The sequence below is a fragment of the Hyperoodon ampullatus genome, assembly GCF_949752795.1.
Source record: "Hyperoodon ampullatus genome assembly, chromosome: 15".
Lineage (NCBI taxonomy): Eukaryota > Metazoa > Chordata > Mammalia > Artiodactyla > Ziphiidae > Hyperoodon > Hyperoodon ampullatus.
The window spans coordinates 29,114,761-29,136,748 of record NC_136928.1 but is presented as its reverse complement, the minus strand read 5'-3'; the positions used below and the strand labels follow the sequence as shown (position 1 = coordinate 29,136,748).

Genomic DNA, 21,988 nt, shown 5'->3' with positions numbered 1-21,988 from the left:
CATCATATTTTTTCTTTGATTTACTCTTATTTTGATGGAGTTTATCCAGTAACTGAGAATCACTGAACAGGAAGAAAATCTTTTGAGAACTTGCATGTCTAATAATGTCTTTATTCTATTGTCACCCATTCAAACTTTTGAAGACAGCACCCCATTGATCCCTAGGTTCCAATGTTGCCGTTGAGTATTTTCCTCGATCCTTCTTCTACCTGGTAAATTTTTGAATATTCTCTTTATAGATCTGGCATCCTAAAATTTCATAGTGGTATGGCATTGTATGGGTCTTTTATATTTATTGTGCAAATTCAACATTAGCTTTTTTTAAATCTTGAAACTCAAAATTTCATCAGGGAAATTTTCCTTTATTTAATAAATTCTACCCAATCCTCTATTTTCTGTTTTCTTCCTGGAACTCCTATTGATTTAATATCAAACCTCCTGAATTGATCCATATTTATTTTTTTCCCTACACTTTTGATTTGTTATAGAACATATCATCTTTTAATATTCTCACTGAATTTATTCATATTCTAATTTCTTGTTGTGACATATTAGTATCCTGTTCTAATTTCTTGAGTACAGTATCTTATTTGAGGATATGATAGTTGTTGAAGTTTTCTGCTTCTTGAGAGTTGCTTTTATTTAGCTCTACCTTTTACAATCAAGGTTTTTCTCAATTTCTGGTGATCTTTGGCTGTCTTTATTTAGAAGTGAAGCACTAAAAACCTGTTTGGAAGGTTTGTGTATGTGGGCAGGGCTTACTGATTGGTATGCTCCACTGTAAGGGGACTCTTGGCCAGTTACTTTTTGGAGGGGACCCTCAAATATCAGCATCTGTCTTTTCACTCAAGAGTTGCTTAGGTTTTCCACAGTAGGAGCCTCCAAATCTTGCCTGGTGTGTTTAAGTGTGGCTGTTGGTTTTCTAGAGCTGAACACAAATAAGAAGCTAGGGATCTCATTTATCTGGTATATAAAACTGCTTAATAACTATTTTCTGCACAGCCTCTCACCCGAGCTTATTAACCCTGAGTCAGAAATCTACTTTTCCCTTTTTTAGGTGAATTACTATCAGAATAACTTCAGCCTTCAACTTTAGAGACCATAGTGTAAAGTCCTATTCAACTCAGAAACACTCACATACATTTTATCAAGGCTCTTAAGTTAAAATTTGTTGTTTTGGAGGTATGTCCTTCAAGTTCTAAATAGTCAAAATGCAGTGACTGGAAGAAACGTAACAACCCCCTATAAAAAGATTTTGTTTTTAGAAATCATCACTCTTTCATTGAAAGGGTTTGTTCTTTATTTCCTACAAACACATTTTATTTTTCCCATTCAACTGTAACCTCAAGAGCACCCTGTAGCTCTTGGTAAACTTAACTCTCTTTGTGTATGCAAACTAGTCCTTATCAACCGCCTTCTCAAAAGTAATAGAACTCTAGCACATACAAAAGGAAGCTGAGTAAGCACAGGAACAAAACAGGAGAAGAATAAAACTAGAATGTGAATCTCATTTTCAACAGGGAGAGAATATTAACAAGGAAAATGAGATCCTGATTTCATAGTGAGTTAAATCTACAGCAATTCTTTGTGGTATCAAACAGTAACCCAATGCAAACCATGGTTTCTGAAATAAGATTAAAAAGAAATCTAACAAATACCTGAGTGAATACAACAATATGACTAGACCAAAAAGAAAAAAAAATCTCTCACACAATAATCACTGCAAGAAAATCCCAAAGGTTATAGAAAACATAAAGGAACTTTAATATCCAAACAGTCAGGGCAAAGAATACTGGATTAATGACCCATTAAGTGTGAACCACTTTAGGTTCTTTACAGTACCAGATGTATTTTAAAGTAAGATCTGAATGCGTATTGCAGAGAATGAGTCCATTTAAAAAACTTTAATTTCCTTACCTGATACTAATACCAGTATGATTTTTAGACTGTAAATTTTTTAAATGATTTAACACTGAGAGTAAGATTTAAAGCAAAGTTAGCAATGTTCCTGAATTGCAAATTTGTTCAGTAGTAATAAGCCTTTGAGTAATGCTACTTTCTTCTCAAAAAGTAGTCAATGTACATTTTAGAATTGTGCAATAAGAAAATATTGGCTAATAAAAAGTGTTATTTCTTGAGATAGTCAAGATGAAAGAAAAACTATACTTTTGCTTGGATTATTTATGCCCAAATAATTTACCCTGCAATCCACAGATGTATAGGACATAAAATACTTTTGAATAAGAGAAAAGTGAGGGTCCTAAAATAGGAACATAAACCAGAAGAATCTAAAAACAGCATCCTGTTATTTTATTTTTTGAGTATTTAAGCTGCTTTTGGTTGCATGCCCTGATCTGTAGAAGGTTAATTAACAAGGAAATAAAATTTCCAAGTGTTTAAAAAATTTACTCATCTTCCATAAAGCAACTTTTAATGTATCAACACTTAGAAAATACACAGTGACTTGATGAAACATCAGTACAACTGCATAGAACTGAGCTCCAGAGAATTATACATTTATGAGCTGTCTTTCCTGGGCTCTGGTTTACAGACATATCGGCTTAGAGACCAGCTTAGAGCCATCTGCTCCTACCTGGAGGATACAGGCCAGGAAACTCTTAGGATTCCATGGGCCTTTTCTGTTCCTAAATACAACACCAGGAGCTCTCTGGTCTTAAAAACAACCAAGCATCCAAATATGTAGACTGGGGACCCTTCCCCTTTGTGAGTCAAAGAAGAGGAGAGTTTGTGACTTTCGCTGAAAACAAAACAAAACAAAATCTCCCACAATTCTTCTAAGAAACTGAAATATACTAGAAATTTCAAAACTAGAACAATGCCATCAAAGATTAAACCTCTTAATGCTCGGAGCCACCCCAAAATAATAAAATTGGGAACTCCAGGAAAACAGGTACCAAAAGAATCAAAGTAATGATTGCACTGAGGATTCTCCTCTTTGAAGGCTGTTTAAGGAGGTAGGATTTCACGGTTTTTTGTTTGTTTATCTTTTGGCCTCTGAACATTTAAAAAATGCTTTGCCCGGCTGGTCATTCAGGCTAATTTTGGAGTTCACAAGAAACCCCAAGCCTGACATAAGGATATTCTACAGTTTCACAGCTATCATTTGTACATATTAAAATCAAGTTGATTTACTCTTTTTGAGTAAATATAACTAGAATATGGCAAATTAATATATTTCTTTACATACAACTTTGTGTCTCAAAGTTCTTGAAAAACAAGAGCAGATGACTTTGTATTCAAAGACTACCAAAGTGTGTATTTGATATTCACATGCAAACAAAACCTTATAAATCTCCTGTCAACTCTGCATGATGCCTTTAAGGAGGAAATGACATACAAAGTTTGCTAACTGTGCAAAATATTAAATTGCTAAAACATTTTACATAATGAAATGATACATGTAAATGTAGAAGTTGACACATGAAATTAACATGAGTTCATAAGAACTTATCACATTTCATAGATTTTCTTTAGTAACAAGTTTTTGTTTTTATATTTCCTGGTACACAGCAAAGTTCATCGCAGAAGATAAAAACCCTTTTAAACAAATTCGACAGGGAATTCTTGAGGCACCTTCTCATATAAAACACAAGATGAATGCAATTATCAATCCATCTGAGAAAAGTTTTCAATCTAAAGATCATTTTTTTCCATTTAAGTATATTTTATAGAACTTTAATAAGGCAAGACAAATTTGTGAAAAAAATGTAGATACAAAAATGATGTAAACTAATAACTTATATTTAAAAACCCCAAAGGGAAAACAGTGGAGATGGGACAGCTCAAACAATGCTTATTTCAAAAAAACCTAAAATAGAATTGTGCATAAGCTGAAGATTACAAAGAACTTCTAGACTCTGCACAGTTTTGGTTTTCCTTTTTTCTTTTTTTTTTACATCTTTATATTACATGTTTTAAGTCATATCAGGAATGCAAACTAGAACTGCACACTACTTCAGTGGAAAAAAGTTCAACATTGTGCAATTTTCTGCCTCAATTTTAAAAAAGCGGCAGCAATCCCTGCATTTGTATTTGAAACAAGGATTTGAGAAACTTTATCAAAAAAGGTAATGAAGGCAAAAATTGGCAGACATCCAGCATATTGTTTCTTTTTAAAACAATGCGGATGGTAAGTAATTTCATGATTAAAAAATGAATCTTTTAAATAAATACATTGTATCTGACATTTGCACTGACTGATTTGATAAATCTTTAAGTAAACAACGGCTTTACTACACTCCCTGTAGCCTTAAGCCACTGGCTTTAGATTCTGGAGTCCTTTTTCACTGGGTTTCATACCCTGCAACTCGATACCCTGCAGGCTGATTAGGCATCATGCTGCCATTCTGTCCTGGAGGCGGCTGCACTCCATAATTTGGTCCCATCCATGGTGCAGAAGACTGTGTCTGACTGGTGGAGAATGTGAAAGAAGCAGAGGGGAGGGGAAATCCACTGGTTAAAATAAAATGTAATGCCAAGAATAAATAACATGTATGTGGGAAATATCCTTTTTCTTAAGCCCAAATATAAGAATAATAGTTATGCCAGAGAAAGCAAAGGCAAAAGGTTTTTTCTTTTAAAAACAAGTATCCTTGCAGCTTTAATTTGTACAGTTTAATTCTGTTAGTTTAATTATAGCTAAGAAAATATCCTTTATCTATAAACATTTATTCCCTTGAACTCAGAAAATCTCATCTCTAATCTCAGAAAACTGTCCATCTGGGGTTTGACATATGTTGAACAAGTCACTACCTGAAGGAAACGTGATCATTTGGTATGATACGGACTTGCATTTATATTACTCAAAGGAGAAATTAAGATAATTATTAGTATATGTAAACTCATAAATTTTTTCAACATTACAAGATTCTTTTTAATAAAAATGGCAAAGGGTTTTAATTTCCAGTTTGTTTTTCAGAAATTTAAGTAAAACTGTAATTCAGGATGTATAAAGAAGCTTTCATATAACAATGTATGAATAAACCCTCTTGCACAAAAAAAAGCATAATGAATAAAGCAACTAGGATCAAAATAACTATCCAATAAGCCTAGCAACTATTAAGTTCTTATTTCCTTACTTAAATATTTGTTGATTCATTGCCAAGCATTACCAAAATTCTCATAACACTGGTTATAAATCAAGACAACACATTTCTAGGGAAAATTTTAAAGATATACGCTTAAAACTATAAAGTAAAAACCTCTCTAAGTCTTTCAAAGGCTATGCTTTAGAAAGAAGGCACATTACCTACTAATTACTTAAAATCTCTTCCCAAGTTCTTGACATTTTCAAAGGCTAATAATAAAGGAAAAGAACAAGTATGCTTACTTAAATCCCTGCTGGTTCCATGGCTGGCCATACATTCCATATGCAGGTACTTGCCAACCATTAGGCATATACTGGCCAATTTGCTGTGCATTCCCATACCACTGGCCCCACTGGCCATAAGCCTGTGGATATCCAATTTGATTCTGCTATTAAGTAAAATTGTAACAGATAATTTAATATTATTTAAAGTTATAGGTGCATATACAGTCCTAATATACCACAAATACATAGCCATAACACATAGGGCCATCATTACAATTAAAACTAAAGGACAGGGCTTCCCTGGTGGCGCAGTGGTTGAGAATCCGCCTGCCAATGCAGGGGACACAGGCTCGATCCCTGGTCTGGGAAGATCCCACATGATGCAGAGCAACTAAGCCCCGGGCGCTACAACTACTGAGCCTGTGCTCTAGAGCCTGCGAGCCACAACTACTGAGCCCATGTGCTGCAACTACTGAAGCCTGAGTGCCTAGAGCGTGTGCTCTGCAACGAGAAGCCACCGCAATGAGAAGCCCGTGCACCTCAACAAAGAATAGCCCCCACTTGCGGCAACTAGAGAAACCCCGTGCGCAGCAACAAAGACTCAACACAACCAAAAATAAATAAATAAAATAAATAAATTTATATACATATTAAAAAGAAAAGACTAAAGGACAAAGACAAGTTTATAAAGTCACGGCTAATAAAAAAAAAGTGAGGTTATACTGCTTTAACTCTACAATGATGCTCTAAATGGCATACTCTTTGTAAGGCAGTAGGTTAGGGTTAGGGTTATTAAACTCAGGATAATGTTTAGGTGTTTTGTAAATTATCCATATGACTATTTCCTTTAGCTAGGGAAGATAAAGACTATTTATTCCTATATTCAGTTTACTTAAGAAAGTTATATAGTTTAGGATTTTCTTACTCCTATCTTGATGCTCCATTTCCTCATAGAAATGTTTGTGGGATCAAGTTTGAACCACTAGAACTGCCTGGAAAAACAAAGGCAGCAAAATCTGGAAGAAAATGCCAAGGTCCTAAATATATTCATAGCTTTTGTTTCAACTGAATCAAACATGCTTGTGAGGACTTCCCTGGTGGCGCAGTGGTTAAGAATCCACCTGCCAATGCTGGGGACATGGGTTCAAGCTCTGGTCCAGGAAGATCCCACATGCCGTGGAGCAACTAAGCCCATGTGCCACAACTAGTGAGCCTGCACTCTAGAGCCTGTGAGCCACAACTACTGAGCCCATGTGCCACAACTACTGAAGCCCCCGCACCTAGAGCCCATGCTCTGCAATGAGAAGCCACCGCAGTGAGAAGCCTGTGCATGCAACAAAGAGTAGCCTCCACTCGCCGCAACTAGAGAAAGCCCACGCGCAGCAACAAGGACCCAATGCAGCCAAAAATGGATGGATGGATGGATGGATAGATAGATAGATAAATAAGTAAATTAATTAATTAATAATAATAAAAAACCATGCTTGTGAGTTCTCCAAATAGTATGTGAATAAATCTACTAAGTATTAGAAAAAATTTAATACCCTGTTAAGTTTGTTGCAGCATTTTAAAATCCACTGTGTGAGCATGAGTCAATTGAGGTGGTCACATTCATCATGTCACCCCTGCATCTATGTACCACTACTCTGGAACTATAATACATGAAGAGCCCTTATATGCTATCATTTTAGCTAGAAGCATTAGTGACGATTATCAACAATTTCATTTAAAAATACCTATTAGCCCAGCAATTACTCTACAAAGTCAAGAACCTTCTTACCTGTTGCACGGGATTTATCATATCAAGAGTTTCTTTGCCCCAGTAGCATTTCACAACATGGCCTTCAATGGTAGTTCCATTAACAGAAACAATTGCATGTGCTGCACTTTCATGGGAATTGAACCTATTGAAAATAATATCAAGAATTACCAATATAAATTGTTTAGTATACATATAGCTGATTCACTTCATTATACAGCAGAAACTAACACAACACTGTAAAGAAATTATACTCCAATAAAGATGTTAAAAATGAATAAAGTGCTTATGAATAAAACCTATTTTTAAAAATCAAACTGAGCCTGAAGTGTAACAGGAAGTTAATATAAAAGAATCAATAAAATAGCATATTTTCATTTTTTTCCCCCTCAAAGATCTTATAGTTCTGGGGAAACTTCTTTTAATAGAATGTTTTATTTGCCTTGTGTTGGAAGGAGAGAGCTATTTAAAAAGTGGCAAATATGATAAACACTAGAGAGACTTCTATTTCTTTATAACCAAAGTAAATTTTAAAGAAAACCACTAAGTTAAATGTTCAAAAATGATCTGGGGGGAAACATTTTTTTAAAAACCACCCGTACCGAACAAAAGAATATCCTTTATCTGGAAAGACTCGAATTTCCATTATTTGTCCAAATGGCGAAAAAGTCTGACGCATTAGTTGTTCTGTTAGACAAAAAACAAAAACAACCCACATTAAAATCCTACAAATACCAAGCCTTTTAGTTTAAAAATTAATCTCAAGATGCCACATAGGTAAAGCCCCCATACCTGTTAGTCCAGAAGTGACACCTCCACAATATACAGTACAGTTGCTTGGACTAGACTGATTTACGACCTCATCATATGATAGCTGTTTGGTGTTCGCTGGGGGGGAAAAATTTAATATTTTTAATTCATTAAATAAAATGTTCATTCAGAAAGAGTAAAGCAACATTAACTACACTACTGTAATGGTAATATTTACCTTGATCAAAATGCTTATTTAATACATATTACATTTGATTGAGGATTAAACCTCCCCCAAGAATGTCTAAAAATTACTCAATATTCTCTATTTAACAGGAGACTTGACATTAGAGATATAATTTATTATTTATAATTACAAAAATGAAAACTAAGTACATTTTTGAACAGTAGTCTTGATTTGCTTCTCATCTATTTCTGCAATAAGTCTCCGGGAACAGCTCTAACATTTAAAATCTAGTGTATTTTCCTCCAAAATTCCACATTTCCTTTTCTTCTCCAATTCACCTACACTCATATGTACTCTTTGGAGCTGGAGGCTTTCGGGTTGCCCAGTTAGTTCTGATTTGTCTTCCACCAAGCCACTGGCCACCCATCTGTTGAATGGCGTTTTCAGCATCCTGTTCCACACAACATTAGAAATGACAAAGAAGCCACTATTAGTTGACGTTAAACAATTGTTAGCAATAGAGAAAACTCAAGGATAGTTGCTTTTCACAAATGTTTTTTGAATGAAATGCTTTGTGAAATACACAATATATGACAGCTTTCCTAAAACACAATGGTGCTTTTAAACTGTCTTTCTTTTACTTGGATATCAGACTTTGGGAATGTTAATCACCTGAAAGACTCGAGCCCAAAAGCCCTTATGAGGCAGCCATTGTAAAGTTCATGGAACAACTCATACTATTATGGATGAAAATTGCACTTTATACAATCCGGCATGCTTTTAATGACAGTGTTTGGTTTCTCAGTCATCTTACAAGTAAATACTGAACAGCTATCATGTTCTAGACAGCAGGTTAAGTGCTAGGGAAACGTTGGTCAATGAGGTAGACATGGTCTCTGCTGCCATAGAACTTACATTCTTTTGCGGGGGACAAATAAAGTAATTACAGATTGTGGTAAATGCCATGACAGAAACAAAAGGTTGAGAGAGAGAATATCCCATGCTGACATACAGGCATGGGAATCTACTTTAGAGCAGCATGATTAGGGAAGGTCTCTGAAATGACATTTAAGCTGAAATAGAGAGGAAGAGGAGCTAGAAAAGTCAAAACACCAGGGTGTTCCTGGTAGAGGGAAAAGCACTGCAAGGTGTGTTAAGGCAGGAAAGTGTTTGGTACGCATCTTAAAGAAGCATGAGAAAGATGACTAGTTTTACTGGAATCTAGTGTGCAAAAAAGGAAAACTGCCAAAGGAAAAAACTGATTATTTTAGGAAAGATTATCATGATCCGATTTATGTTTTAAGAAGGCCGTTCTTATGTTTTAAGAAGGAGAACAGTTTGGGAGATAGTAAAAGGAAAAAGACACTTTATGAGACTAATGCAATATCCAGATTAAAAAAACAGTCAGTGACCAGGACTATTGCAGTAGCAGTGGATGTAATCTAAAGGAAGAGTCAAGAGAATTGGTGGGGAGGGATGTGCACAGTAAGTCAAAGGGGAGGAATCAAAGATAATTCCTAGGTTTTGCCTGGGCAGTAGGGAGGATAGTGCTAGCATTAATGGAAATGAGAAGCCTGGGAGGGAGGAGGGCAACAAGTTTGAGGAAGAAACAAAGACGATTTAAGACACATTAAGTTTGATATATCTGTAAGACATCTAAATGAAGACCATTTGTTAGTGTGAAGTAAACGGAGCTGGAGATATAAGATTCAGAGTCATGAAGAAAGACCAGAGAGAAAAGAAAGCATGCTGGGATAGAGCCCTGAAAAACAGCAAAATCTGAAATCTGGGTAAAGGAGAGATCACTAGCTAAGGTGACGAAGAAGGAATAGCCAGTGATGAAGGAAGAAACCGTCAAAAATCTACTGTCAGAGTCAAGCAAGCAGAAGTCAAGAGGTGAACTTGAAAAGGGCAGTGCTGGTATAGAGTAAGAACAAACGCCAGCTTAAGAGTAGACTAAAAGGGACTTCCCTGGTGGTGCAGTGGTTAAGAATCTGCCTGCCAATGCAGGGGACATGGGTTCGAGCCCTGGTCCGGGAAGATCCCACATGCCACGGAGCAACTAAGCCCGTGCACCACAACTACTGAGGCTGCACTCTAGAGCCTGCATGCCTAGAGCCCGTGAGCCACAACTACTGAGCCCGCGCACCCACAGCCCATGCTCTGCAACAAGAGAAGCCACCACAATGAAAAGCCCGTGCACTGCAACGAAGAGTAGCCCCCGCTCACTGCAACTGGAGAAAGCCCGCACACAGCAACGAAGACCCAACGCAGCCAAAAGTAAATAAATATACAAAAAAATAAATAAACTTATTAAAAAAAAAAGTACAGTGAAAAGTAGATGGGGTTCAGCTTTGGTTTGCATATGTCAAATGTCAGCTTAAATTAGCACAAAAGAACAGTCAAACTAAAAGCTGTTCTTGAGACACATAAAAAGGAAATGCATATTCTTAAAAAAGAAACAAATATTGCTTACCACACTAACAAACTCCATACGATGTTTAATTACTGTTGTGGGTTGAACTGTGTCTCTTAAATTTATATGAAGTCCTATCTACCCTGCCCCATAACTGTGAATGTGACCTTATTTGGAAATAGGGTCTTTGCAGATGTATTAGTTAAGATGAGGTCAATACAAATTAGGGTGGGCCCTTTTAAGAAGGGCCGTTGTAAGAAGAGGAGAAGCTAACGTGGACACATACAGAGGGAAGAAGGCCGTGTGAAGACCAAGGCAGAGACTGGAGTGATGCAGCCACAAGCCAAGGATACCAAGACTGCCAGTCACCACCAGAAACTAAGAAGAGGGAAAGAAGGATTCTTCCACAGTCTTCTGATGGAACATGGCCATGATGACAACTTGATTTTGGATTTCTATCCTCCAGAACTTTGAAAGAATACATTTTTGTTGTTTTAAGTCATTCAGCTACTTTGATACAGCAGCCCTAGAAAACAAATACAATTACTTGCTCACAGAAGAGGGAAAATTTTTTCTGTGGGGTGTATGTGTATTGTGAGTGGGAGACAAAGAAGTGGAAGAATATGCAAACAACTCTTTTGAGAAGTTGGATTCTGAATTATTAAGAGAAATAGGGATGCAGATAAGGAAGGGATATGGAGTTAAGTTTATTAAGAGACATGTTTTTTGGTTGATGGGAACGATTCATTGAAGAGGGAAAGACTGATGACACAGGACAAAAGAACAAGCAGAGCACATATTATACAATTCCATTTATAAAAAATGTTTGGAACAGGGAAATCTAAAGAGACAGAAGGTAGATTTAATAGTTGCTCAAGGCTGAGGGGAGAGGGTGTAGAAGAAAAAAGCCAGTGACTGCTAATGAGTACGTAGTTTCTTTTCAGGGTCATGAAAATATTCTAAAATGGTGGTGATAGCTGCATAACTGTGAATAGTCCAAAATCCAATGAGTCATATACCTTTAATGAGTGGATTTTACGGTATGTGCATTATATCTCAATAAAGCTTCAGTCGGGGAAAAAAACAGAATAACCACGTGATCAAAGCCCTTAAAAAGGATGGAGTGGTGGGAACCCAATCCTAAGTGATTTGGTCTTTTACAGGACCTTTCCTCCACTGTAACAGGAGGAAGAGGGAGGAGGTGAGTGCATTTAATGTAGGTTTGGTGGCTGAAAGCTCAGGGAATTCCTGTATGCTAGCTTCTGTTTTCTCAGCTGAAGCTCAGGGTGTTGATGGAGAAAAGAGTGAGGAATATACGAGGAGAAATGAGGAGGCATGAAATAGTTATCAAAGAACAGGAAATCAAATTTACTAGAGAAACACAGGTTTGCAAAGACAGTAACATGTACTCATCTAATGTGTGACCATTAAATTAGAAGCAAAACACTGACTCAGTTTTTCTCTAGCAATACTCAATTACTTCAGAGTAGGCAGAGAGGCTATGTTCAACCAGTACTGGAGTTTGCCTAGCACACACAACACAGGAAGAGGCAAGGGAGCCAGGGGTAATTTCAGTCAGTGCTGTGGCACTGAGAATGCCTGCCAATCACATATCCCAAATGTACAGAAACTGAAATATAAATTTGGGAAGATCACATTAAATCACTTACTCAAAGTTACACCTATCATATGATGATTGTCAGGATTACAATCCATCTATGGTTAACTCCAGAGGCCACACACAGACATCGTTTGCTATCTAACTTTCATACTAAATATGCATTAAATAGTGACTTTCATATAGCAAGGGTATATATTCCATCATCTCAAATGGAAAAAATGAGCTCTTAGTCAACCCAAAGCCCTCAACCTATTTCCCCAAGTAGCACAAGACACTAATATCCTATTTATCAATCCTTTAAGGAACTCATACTAATTGTGGCTATCAATCCATTGTATGAGGTATTTTTCTACCTTTCCTAAATATTATGCTGTGATTAACAGTAAAGCTTTGAGAACCAGCTACATTCTCATAGTTTTTATTTCCTTACCTCATCTTATACTTGGTAGATGGGACACATACATGACGGAGATTTTACCCCTTCACCTCTCAACATGCTTTACCATGTGCAACTTTTCTTCTAATATACAGATTTTTCCTGACCTCTTAGGCTAACCTACTTCTTAGAAGACATTTTCACTTCATGAGAGGAAGATGATAGCTATACATTTAAACAATGTGATTGCAAGATATGATGTTACTGTGCAAACAGCGGACATACCATTACAGTGCATTCTACCCTCTTTTGCTTTAACTTACAAGCCATGTAAACATTTTTAGGGCAGATTTTTTTATTTGAAAAGTAAATTTGGGGCAAAATGGTTGCAAGCTGGCTGCTATACCAAGTATCTGGATAGTAAGAGTTCATAGGGAGGAATAACCAAACAGTTTCAAAGTAAGCAGACAGAGGAACTAGAAAAAAACAAGACAATTTGACACTATTTGGCGTAACTGCGAACGGGTGTATTTTTTTTTTTATCGGTGTATTTTTAAAAGACTCAGAATGATGCTCATAAATTTGACCTGAAGTCATCAAGAAATGATATCTATTTCAAATACTCCATTTACTAAAGTAAGAAAATCCTTTCTAAAATACATTTTATATTATCAAAAATTTCAGTGGCTCATTCTAAGGTACTCTTACACAGAAAGTACAATATTTTTGTAGTAATCGTTGGCAAACAACAGCCGTAACATAGAGGCAATACAATAAAATCTAAGGTTAATGAAACCTTAGTGTATATTCCAAGATTAGTGCATTAAATTCTCCTACCATCCATCCCTATATTTTTAGAAATGTGATTATCTCTGCATTTAATTGTTTGGAACCTTGAGTTATCACACTAAAAAAATTATTTATTTGAATCTGTAAATATTTATAAGGTTCAAACTTCAAACAGTACAATACAGATAGAAGCCTCCTGCCCTGCTGCCCATCTGCCTAACTCTCATTACCTACCCTCCAAACAGGAAACCCTACAAGTTTCTTGTTATCCCTGAAGGGGGAAAAGAAATCACACACACACACACACACACACACACACATACACACACACACACACACACACACACACACCCTTCTTTTTTACACAAAAGAGCTTTTTCACCTGACAATTTACCATGGAAGTCTTTCCATAACCGGTACTTACAGAGCTTCCTCATTCATTTTCTTTTTTGTAAACAACAGCACAGTATTATATTGTATGGAGAACATACCAAAGATTTTATCCAGCCATCACACTACATATGAGCCTTTTCCTTCTTTATACCCTTTCACCTCTCATTTGACAAAATGCGCTATCCTTCCTTTTCTCTGCAAAACCCAGAAATTTCAAGTCCATGCAAATTCATGTTCAGTAATGTTTACTGAATGAAGGAAATGATGAGACATTTTCACATTAATATACAATTTTAAGAAAAGTTCCCACCCATTGGAACATTTTATTAGCTACTTTTGAATTACCATGGGAATGTAAAACAGGGACATAATGAATTAAATATATAAATGAGATAGTCAATATCTAACTTTGGCTGATGATTTAAACAACTCTACTTTCTACATTCTGAAAACATTTTATCAGTAGTTTGCATGCATCAGGTGCTAAATAAATGCTGATTAAATGACCAAACAGGAGAAAAAAGATATCCTCTAGTAAGGGTATTAATTATCAGTGAAATGAACGAATGGCAGATGAGGAAAATGATTAACAATTGAAACAAAATGAATATTTTTATCCTTTACTCTTATAGCACCACACATGCACTTTTTATTTATTTAGCTCACCCATTTGTTGAAAAAGGAGACAAAGCCATATCCCTTAGACTTTCCTGTTGCCATGTCTTTTACCACTCGGGCATCTCTGAAATCAGAAACAATCGGAAGTTTAGGTTTGCAAACGCTCCTCTGGATATCAAGTGAGAATTTCATACACAACTCATTTTCATGTTTCATCTTCATTAAAATGAACCTTTAATGCAAATTCACCTTTTATTCTATAAAATTTATCATGTATTAGCAAATGAGGCTTAATTTTATAAACATGCAAATCAATAACTTCTTAGATATATATGTATACATTGTACAGAAGCTGCCTCCCACTTCAAAAAGTTTTAAAATTTTTAAATATTAAGCATGGTAAAAGCAGCTATTCACATGAATTTTACTTAACTTATAGGGTTCACAGGCACACTAAATGAATGGCTTTCTTTAACCATGCAATTTATAATTTGCTATTTGATACTATATACTTACTACCTAATCATTAAAAAATTAAAATAGAAAACTGGAAACTAAAAGAATGAAAAAGTTGTATATTCCCTAAATTAATTAAATTTTTTCATTTTCTCAGATCAGTTCATACCCCCCTTCCGGACTATGGGTAAATTTTGAGAACTTGACTTTTCAGAAATGTTAAATCATTGAAGAAAAATACTAGACACACACTTTAGTTTTATACTATATAAGAGAAGATTTTATACTAAATTCTAAAATAGCAATCATATAAGATTGATTGGAAACTATAAGATATAAAAGCAAAATTTTAAAAAGTCAGAAAGTAAAAAAGCACGCCAACATTTATCCACTGTGAACCGTAGCTTGTAGTTAGCCAGGGCAATTCTGTCCATTCTTCAGAGATACTCTGCAAAATAACCAGAGCCCTATTATTTGAGATTGAGTAAAAAACCCAGCCATGATAGCTAAAACTCCATACCTCAAAAAATTGGACTCAAATTGTGCTTCACAGGCAATCTGCTTTTAAGTTAGCCAGGTATGTCACAATGCTTGTTCTCTCAGGACACATGAACAAAACAGGCACTTTTACAACAAAAACCCAAGTCAGAAAGCCATGCAATATAATTTTATATTAAAGTATACATAAGCATATTTTGATCAATTTAGGAGTGATTTATTAAGTGTTTAGGGTCAAAATGACAAAGAGGTGATGGTGAAAGGGGAAAACTAATGCAAGCCACTTCTCAATATGTAAAAATACTTATTAAAATTATCTGTATGGTACACATGCATTTAATTTGTAGCTGATTCATTTCTATAGCAAAATTTGTTAGACTACCCTAAACTCAAGGAACAGGAAAAGTTTAAGCTATATAAATTAGGGAAAGAAAGTACTGTATTTTATATACTAAATATTTTAATAGGCCAACATTTACTACACACCTTTTATAAATCAAGCACTGTCGTAGGATCTCTACGGGGAATACCTGACTATCATGAGAACCTTTCAATATATATATTTATCAACTTATCTCCTTTAATTGAAAAAAATCAGGAAATGATGCTACCAACTGAAAATGGTTCCTTCAAATTTAGAAACACTAACTCTTTGGGTAGCCTAAAGCTTAGACATTATCTCGACTGAAAATTATAAGACGTAAGGCCTTACCAAGAAAAAATGATATATACATCAGTAATCACAGTTGACTCTAAGAAAATCTACAGACTATAATTATGATACCAACATATTTAACAAAAAGAAATTATTGATCCTTGATTAAAAAGTAATGAAATTACTAAAATTTGAATGTCATTTAACTTAAACTCACCAATTGTTAAACAATCTTTATCTAATGCCAAACTAAAATTCCCATGCTTTCAGAAAAGCTACTGCAATCAAAATCAAAACACTTAATAAAATAGCATTTAATCTGTTAAAATGTTAGAAAAGGCTTTTCTTTTTAAAGGTAAGTTTCAGGAAATGTTAGCCAAAATATATTTAATTCTTACTTATATCTGAAAGGATTCTCTAAGGAAGAAGCAGCAAAGATCTATATCAGAGTTCTTTAATCTTTTATGGTCCTGTGACTAATCTGAAAATAGGATAAAACTTACAAAGATACTCCACACCAAAATGAAAACAAGCATAAAATTTTGCATACAGAGATTTACAGAAACTGAGAGGCCAAAAAGGTTAAGACCTTTCCAATCTCTAGATATTTGAAAGCCAGCTAGAAAGCCAGCTAACCATAATCAAAGCCCTAAAGCAGATTAAAAGGAACAATCAAGAAATTAGAACTTAATTTTCCTAAAGTCAGTTCTAAGAGACAAAGAAAAATGTCACCTAACAGAAGAGTCTACTTGTAAACCCTAATCATGTGACTGCCTTTAAAGTTGGCCCCTTACTTATGGTCATTCCTTGGTCACTATGCATTTTCATCCTCCTACCAATGAACTAAAACTCTTCAAACGAAAACTTCCAAAATTCAACATCAATACCACCAGCTTTTACTGTCCAGTCTCCTCATCTCTGCTGTTTGTCTGTTCATCAAACCAAACCAAAGCTAACATTTCCTTTTTCCTACTCTTCTAGCTGGAATAACAATAATAAAGCAACGAGAAACTCTAAAAATTTTGTTTTCTAAATTCAACGATTACTTCTAAGAAAGTGCAATCATCAACTTATTATTCTTACTCTATTACAGGCATGCTTTCCAAAATATAAAGTTCTTTTATGATGAATACTCCTTGAGTGAGCTTTTTATAAAAGGCCTAAACTATACAATTAATAACAAATGCAAGCAAGACAGTGCTTCACAAAACACTAAAAGGCATTATTATTATTGTTAATAGCAACAACAACAACAAAAGGATAGATACCTGGGAATTAACATTTAATAACTGCGTTTTGGCTTGAATTGTTAAGGTTTCTTTTTGTTAAAATATATTAACAGAAAATGCATGGTATCATAGAAGTGCCAAAGGGTCTAAATTCCTCAGTCATAGCACAAGTTCACTAAAGATTATGACCAAGCTAGCAAGACACTCATATAAGAAACAATATGCACAACAGCACATTTGTCTCTTAAAAGCTAAAGCTAATTGAAAAAGAATTCTAAGATAACTGAAGACCAAAGATTTATTTATCAATGGGAAAATAATCTTTGGCTGTTAACTGCTTGAATAGTCTCTAAACAATACACTTATTCAAATGAATATTAATATATCACATTCAAGTGTTGAAATTAATGTCCAAAATTCATAATAGATTTTCAAACTACTTCTACGTAAGATTGTTTCTAATATAAAGCATTTTAAATTTATCTTCTGTTACTTACGATATTCTTCCAAATGGTGCAAAAGCAGCTTTTATATCTTCAGTTGTAATTTCTGGACTGAGATCACCAACAAAGACATGGAAATGATCTTATAAGGGGAAGGAAGGGGAAGTGAAAAGAAAAATAAAATTTTAGAATTTAAAAAAATGCTAAAATCTATTCAGTAAAGTATTCTTAAAATAATTTATGGATTATAGTAAAGTATAACACTATCCTATACCTAGACAAATCCTATCAGTTTTAAACATAATGAATCAAGGTGGCAATACAGGAAAGATTCTCCTAAGGACTATGATATATCTAATGGGAAACTGACAGTTATATTTCTACTTATAGCCAATTATTATACTGGCCTAAAAAATAAACTAATAATAGTAAGTTTTGCAATATATATATATATATATATATTTATGACTTCATTACCATTCTAATAGTACTTATTTACATTTATTCAGTTTACCTATGTGATATACTTGGTTTAACCATATTTTGTGAAGAACAATCAAAGAAATACCTTGCATTGCAACAGTTTGATGTTAAAGTATTTGACAGTTTTCTCAAAAGCCAACAGTTCTGGTTGCCCAGACATTACACCATTCAGTTTATGTGAATCCATGTGCAAGTGAACTAAGACTGAAGGCAACAGAATGAAAACAGTAATCCCTTCACTTTATATCAGAGCCATTAAAAAAGCACTGGAGAGAAAAAACGTTCCCATACGTGAAGTTTTCTTAAAAAGACAATGCTCAAAAAAAAAGGAGACACTTTAAAAATACAAAATAGTTGGATCAACACTTTAAATGGACATATATATCAATATATCAATTCTGACAAAGTATATTTGGAAAGAAAAGTTACCCCTATTTGGCAGGCCTTAAGCAACACATTGGGTTGCCATTTGGGAAACACAGTTTCAGGAGCAACTCAAGCAATCAGAAGATCTGGTATGAAGCACAGATCATGACCTCAAGGAAACAGGGTATCTTGCCCTTCAGTGGTGAAAGTATTTCTAAGGCATCAGCTGCTATCAATGGGGATCAGAGAACTTAAAATACCACCAAAGTAGTGGACAAACCACACTTGGTCAACAGTGGGAAAAAGGGGGAAAAATATTGCCAGAGAGACAAATAGAAATACGACCCCTCCCTCCCCGCTCCCCCCAATATCAAACAAAAAAACTTCAGGTGGTTAGTGAATACCCTTTCAAGAGATTTCATTTTATGTTTAAGAAGATACAATTACCTTGTGAACGCTGTGTGCTGACAACGGTACTACCTGATGACAAAGATTAGATTTGTTCTTAAATTTATTAACACAAACACAGTCAATCATATCTTAGGATAACGATCAAAACATTACTGCAAATGTATGATGTTTATATGCTTTACAATAAAACTACTATGTACAATAAACACAAAAGTTCAAAGAGTATAAAATATACTTACTGCTTGTATCTTTCTTTTGACTGCTGGGGGTTGTTGCCCAATTCACTTTGACTTCCTAAAAAAATGTTTCTACATTTATACTCCATAAAAATAAAGGTAATAATCAGATATTACAATATTTGCATCTATGAACACATAGGTATATGTTTGAGATGAAGTATTCAAACTTTCTGGTCAAAATTTCAATACTTATTTTTTAATGTACACTTATACAAATAATGTTAGCAAATCCTAACCATACATACTTCTTTGTTAACATTCAACTAACCTTTCTAAAGTACCAATAAATTTTTTTCTTTTATTCTTCCCCATTAGTATCCAATGTTCCTAGATCTTTCATCAAAGCTTGAATAATTCAACAAATATCTTAGTATTTACCACGTACAAGGCACCATGAAGAATACTAACATAAACATACCCTCTAAATGCTTTATCCCAGCTTCTTAATATTAAATGTGATCATTTTCTGTAAAGCGAATACAATGCTTCTAAAAAGGAAACAAAACCGTATACAACTTAGAATTTTCCAGTGCAAGTCACCTTCTTTAATTATGACAGCTTACCTTACCCATTATCTTCCGCCCATTCATAGCAGCTAGTGCTGCAGCTGCATGACGATGCTCATAAAACTCCACAAAACAATATGGATCATTTCCAGCTGTCTGTTGAAGAAGAAACACAAAAGCCAATTTTAAGTTTTATACTCCCAATACCTTAAAACTATACAAAGTTTTATACATCTCAGTATCAGGCCATGGAGAACGAAGGGTCTTTTCTGCAAGTAAATGTTTCGATAAGGCAGTAAACACTAAAAAATGAACTATTTTTATAGAAAGCTATCTTCTTCAACAGCTTATGCTATACTACTATATATAATTTAATCTTTTATTAATGACTAAGTGTTCTAATTAACCTTCTTAAACCTGTTACTAAAATGTAAGTAAACAGGCTCTGAAAACTGAAGAGGTTCTCTGGTAAGTAAAGTTTTAGAATAGGTTTTAGAATGTGGACTTTCTGACATCAAAATTTTTGCCTGCTTAGAAATCTTTTAAAAATAAAAATTCTCGGGAATTCCCTGGCAGTCCAATGGTTAGGACTCAGCGCTTCCACTGCAGGGGGCACAGGTTCAATCCCTGGTCAGGGAACTAAGATCCTACAAGCCGCGGTGCGGCCAAAAAAGAAAAAAGAAACCTCTCTCCTCTTTTCTACTGGTGTTCCAAGTAGTTGAGGTCTGATGACAGGTGAAGCCTGGATGTTTTCTTATAAATTAAAGAAGCAGAAAAAACACCCAATATTTTACACCTATCAGTACAAAATACCAAATGACTTTTTAATTCTTTCCATAATCTCCTAAGCAGAACTGTTAAAATAAGAAACTAATTCAAAAGACTAGAATGATAACAGAAGAAAGAAATATGCCATTTTGTTTCAAGCACAATTAACAGTTAAAAAAAGTCACTGGCAATGATTTTAAAGAATTTTAGAGCAAGGAGGCAACCACAAAATTGATGACATTGAAACTATCCATTATTTTATTTTAAAAACATTAGAGAATATAAAAATGTTTTTAAAATTGTATAATCAAACTAATACTATATTTAATGCGAATTCTATTACCAAGATCAATGTTGACAGGCATCAGAATGTGGTTAGAAAAGTGGCTTACACCTAAGAGTAAGACAAATAAATAAGAATGTTCATTTTACTTAATTTGTACCCAGAAAAAAAAAAAACTACTTTTTAGATTAAAAAAAATTCTAAGCATATACATTATCAGCCTTTATACTCTAGGGGGTATAAAATTCCTAAATATGAACATCAGTGCATCAGTGTGGATAGATGGGAATTTAGACTTTAATAATAATAAAATAATGATAAGGAGGAGGAGAAGGAATAGTTAATCTAAGCCTCTGAGTGACCAAAATCCAAAATTTATACAAAGTGGCAGAGGTAACCTAGCTAGCCTTTTCTGTAGGTCCAGCAGTCATTAACATTTTGCCTAGTGATCTTTAACAGGCAAATATCTAGAAAGACAAAGAGAGAACAGCAGCCTACAGGCCTATGGAAAGAAGAGATCAATCTGGGTTTACATCCTTGCTTTGCCCCATTTCTGTATATATTAAATAGGAAGGGCTTCCCTGGTGGCGCAGTGGTTAAGAATCTGCCTGCCAACGCAGGGGACACTTCGAGCCCCGGTCCGGGAAGATCCCACATGCCGCGGAGCAACTAAGCCCGTACGCCACAACTACTGAGCCTGCGCCCTAGAGCCCATGAGCCACAACTACTGAAGCCCGTGAGCCTAAAGCCCATGCTCTGCAACAAGAGAAGCCACCGCAATGAGAAGCCCGCGCACCGCAACGAAGAGTAGCCCCCACTTGCCTCAACTAGAGAAAGCCGCGCATAGCAACAAAGAACCAAAGAAGCCAAAAGTAAATAAATAAAATTTTAAAAAATAATAAAAAAGGAATAACATCTGCTTTGTAATGTTTCTATTGAGCATTTGTGATAAGGCATCAGCATTAAAATAACAGGCAGTAGGCATTCCATAAATGCTATCACTAAGATAAGGAAGGAGCCCCAGATGAAAGATTGGTTTTAAATTCTCCATCATAGTCCCCTATCTCTCCCTCTTATCTTTCTCTAAGGGTACAGAAATCTTTTCTTCTTTATCCAAAGGCATACAGATATTAAATGTGATAAGAAAACACTTTAGAAGAGTGTAAAGGACAAAAAACATCTGTTGAATCCATCTATATTATTTGTAGGTGACCCTACCACATTAGGAGAAAGTTTTTTTTTTTTTTTTAGTTTTTGGCTGCACCCCGCACCAGATGAGATCTTAATTCCCTGACCAGGGATCGAACCGGCATTGGAAGGCAGAGTCTTAACCACTGGACCACTGGGGAAATCCCAGGAGAAAGGTTTGACATTTTAAAATCCGAGACAACAAACCAAAGCCAACTGGCT

The 21,988-nt window shown here is 35.0% G+C and overlaps 1 protein-coding gene across 12 annotated transcripts in view; it reads right to left on the bottom strand.

Moving 5' to 3' along the window:
• Positions 1 to 21,988, bottom strand: part of TIA1 (TIA1 cytotoxic granule associated RNA binding protein) — a gene marked incomplete at both ends in the record, with an annotated part of 58,240 nt that overhangs the window by 27,237 nt on the left and 9,015 nt on the right. For 2 of the 12 annotated variants that reach the window (XM_079721055.1, XM_079721057.1), the window contains 11 exons: positions 3,251 to 4,431; positions 5,351 to 5,496; positions 7,113 to 7,236; positions 7,694 to 7,778; positions 7,884 to 7,979; positions 8,371 to 8,479; positions 14,290 to 14,365; positions 17,577 to 17,664; positions 18,819 to 18,851; positions 19,022 to 19,076; positions 19,585 to 19,683. In XM_079721055.1, coding sequence (XP_079577181.1) covers positions 4,305 to 4,431; positions 5,351 to 5,496; positions 7,113 to 7,236; positions 7,694 to 7,778; positions 7,884 to 7,979; positions 8,371 to 8,479; positions 14,290 to 14,365; positions 17,577 to 17,664; positions 18,819 to 18,851; positions 19,022 to 19,076; positions 19,585 to 19,683 — 1,038 coding nt within the window. Of the gene's footprint in view, positions 1 to 3,250; positions 4,432 to 5,350; positions 5,497 to 7,112; positions 7,237 to 7,693; positions 7,779 to 7,883; positions 7,980 to 8,370; positions 8,480 to 14,289; positions 14,366 to 15,108; positions 15,146 to 17,576; positions 17,665 to 18,090; positions 18,210 to 18,818; positions 18,852 to 19,021; positions 19,077 to 19,584; positions 19,684 to 21,988 lie in introns of those variants that run through there. The other 10 variants (XM_079721059.1, XM_079721060.1, XM_079721062.1 and 7 more) reach the window with 9 other exon arrangements.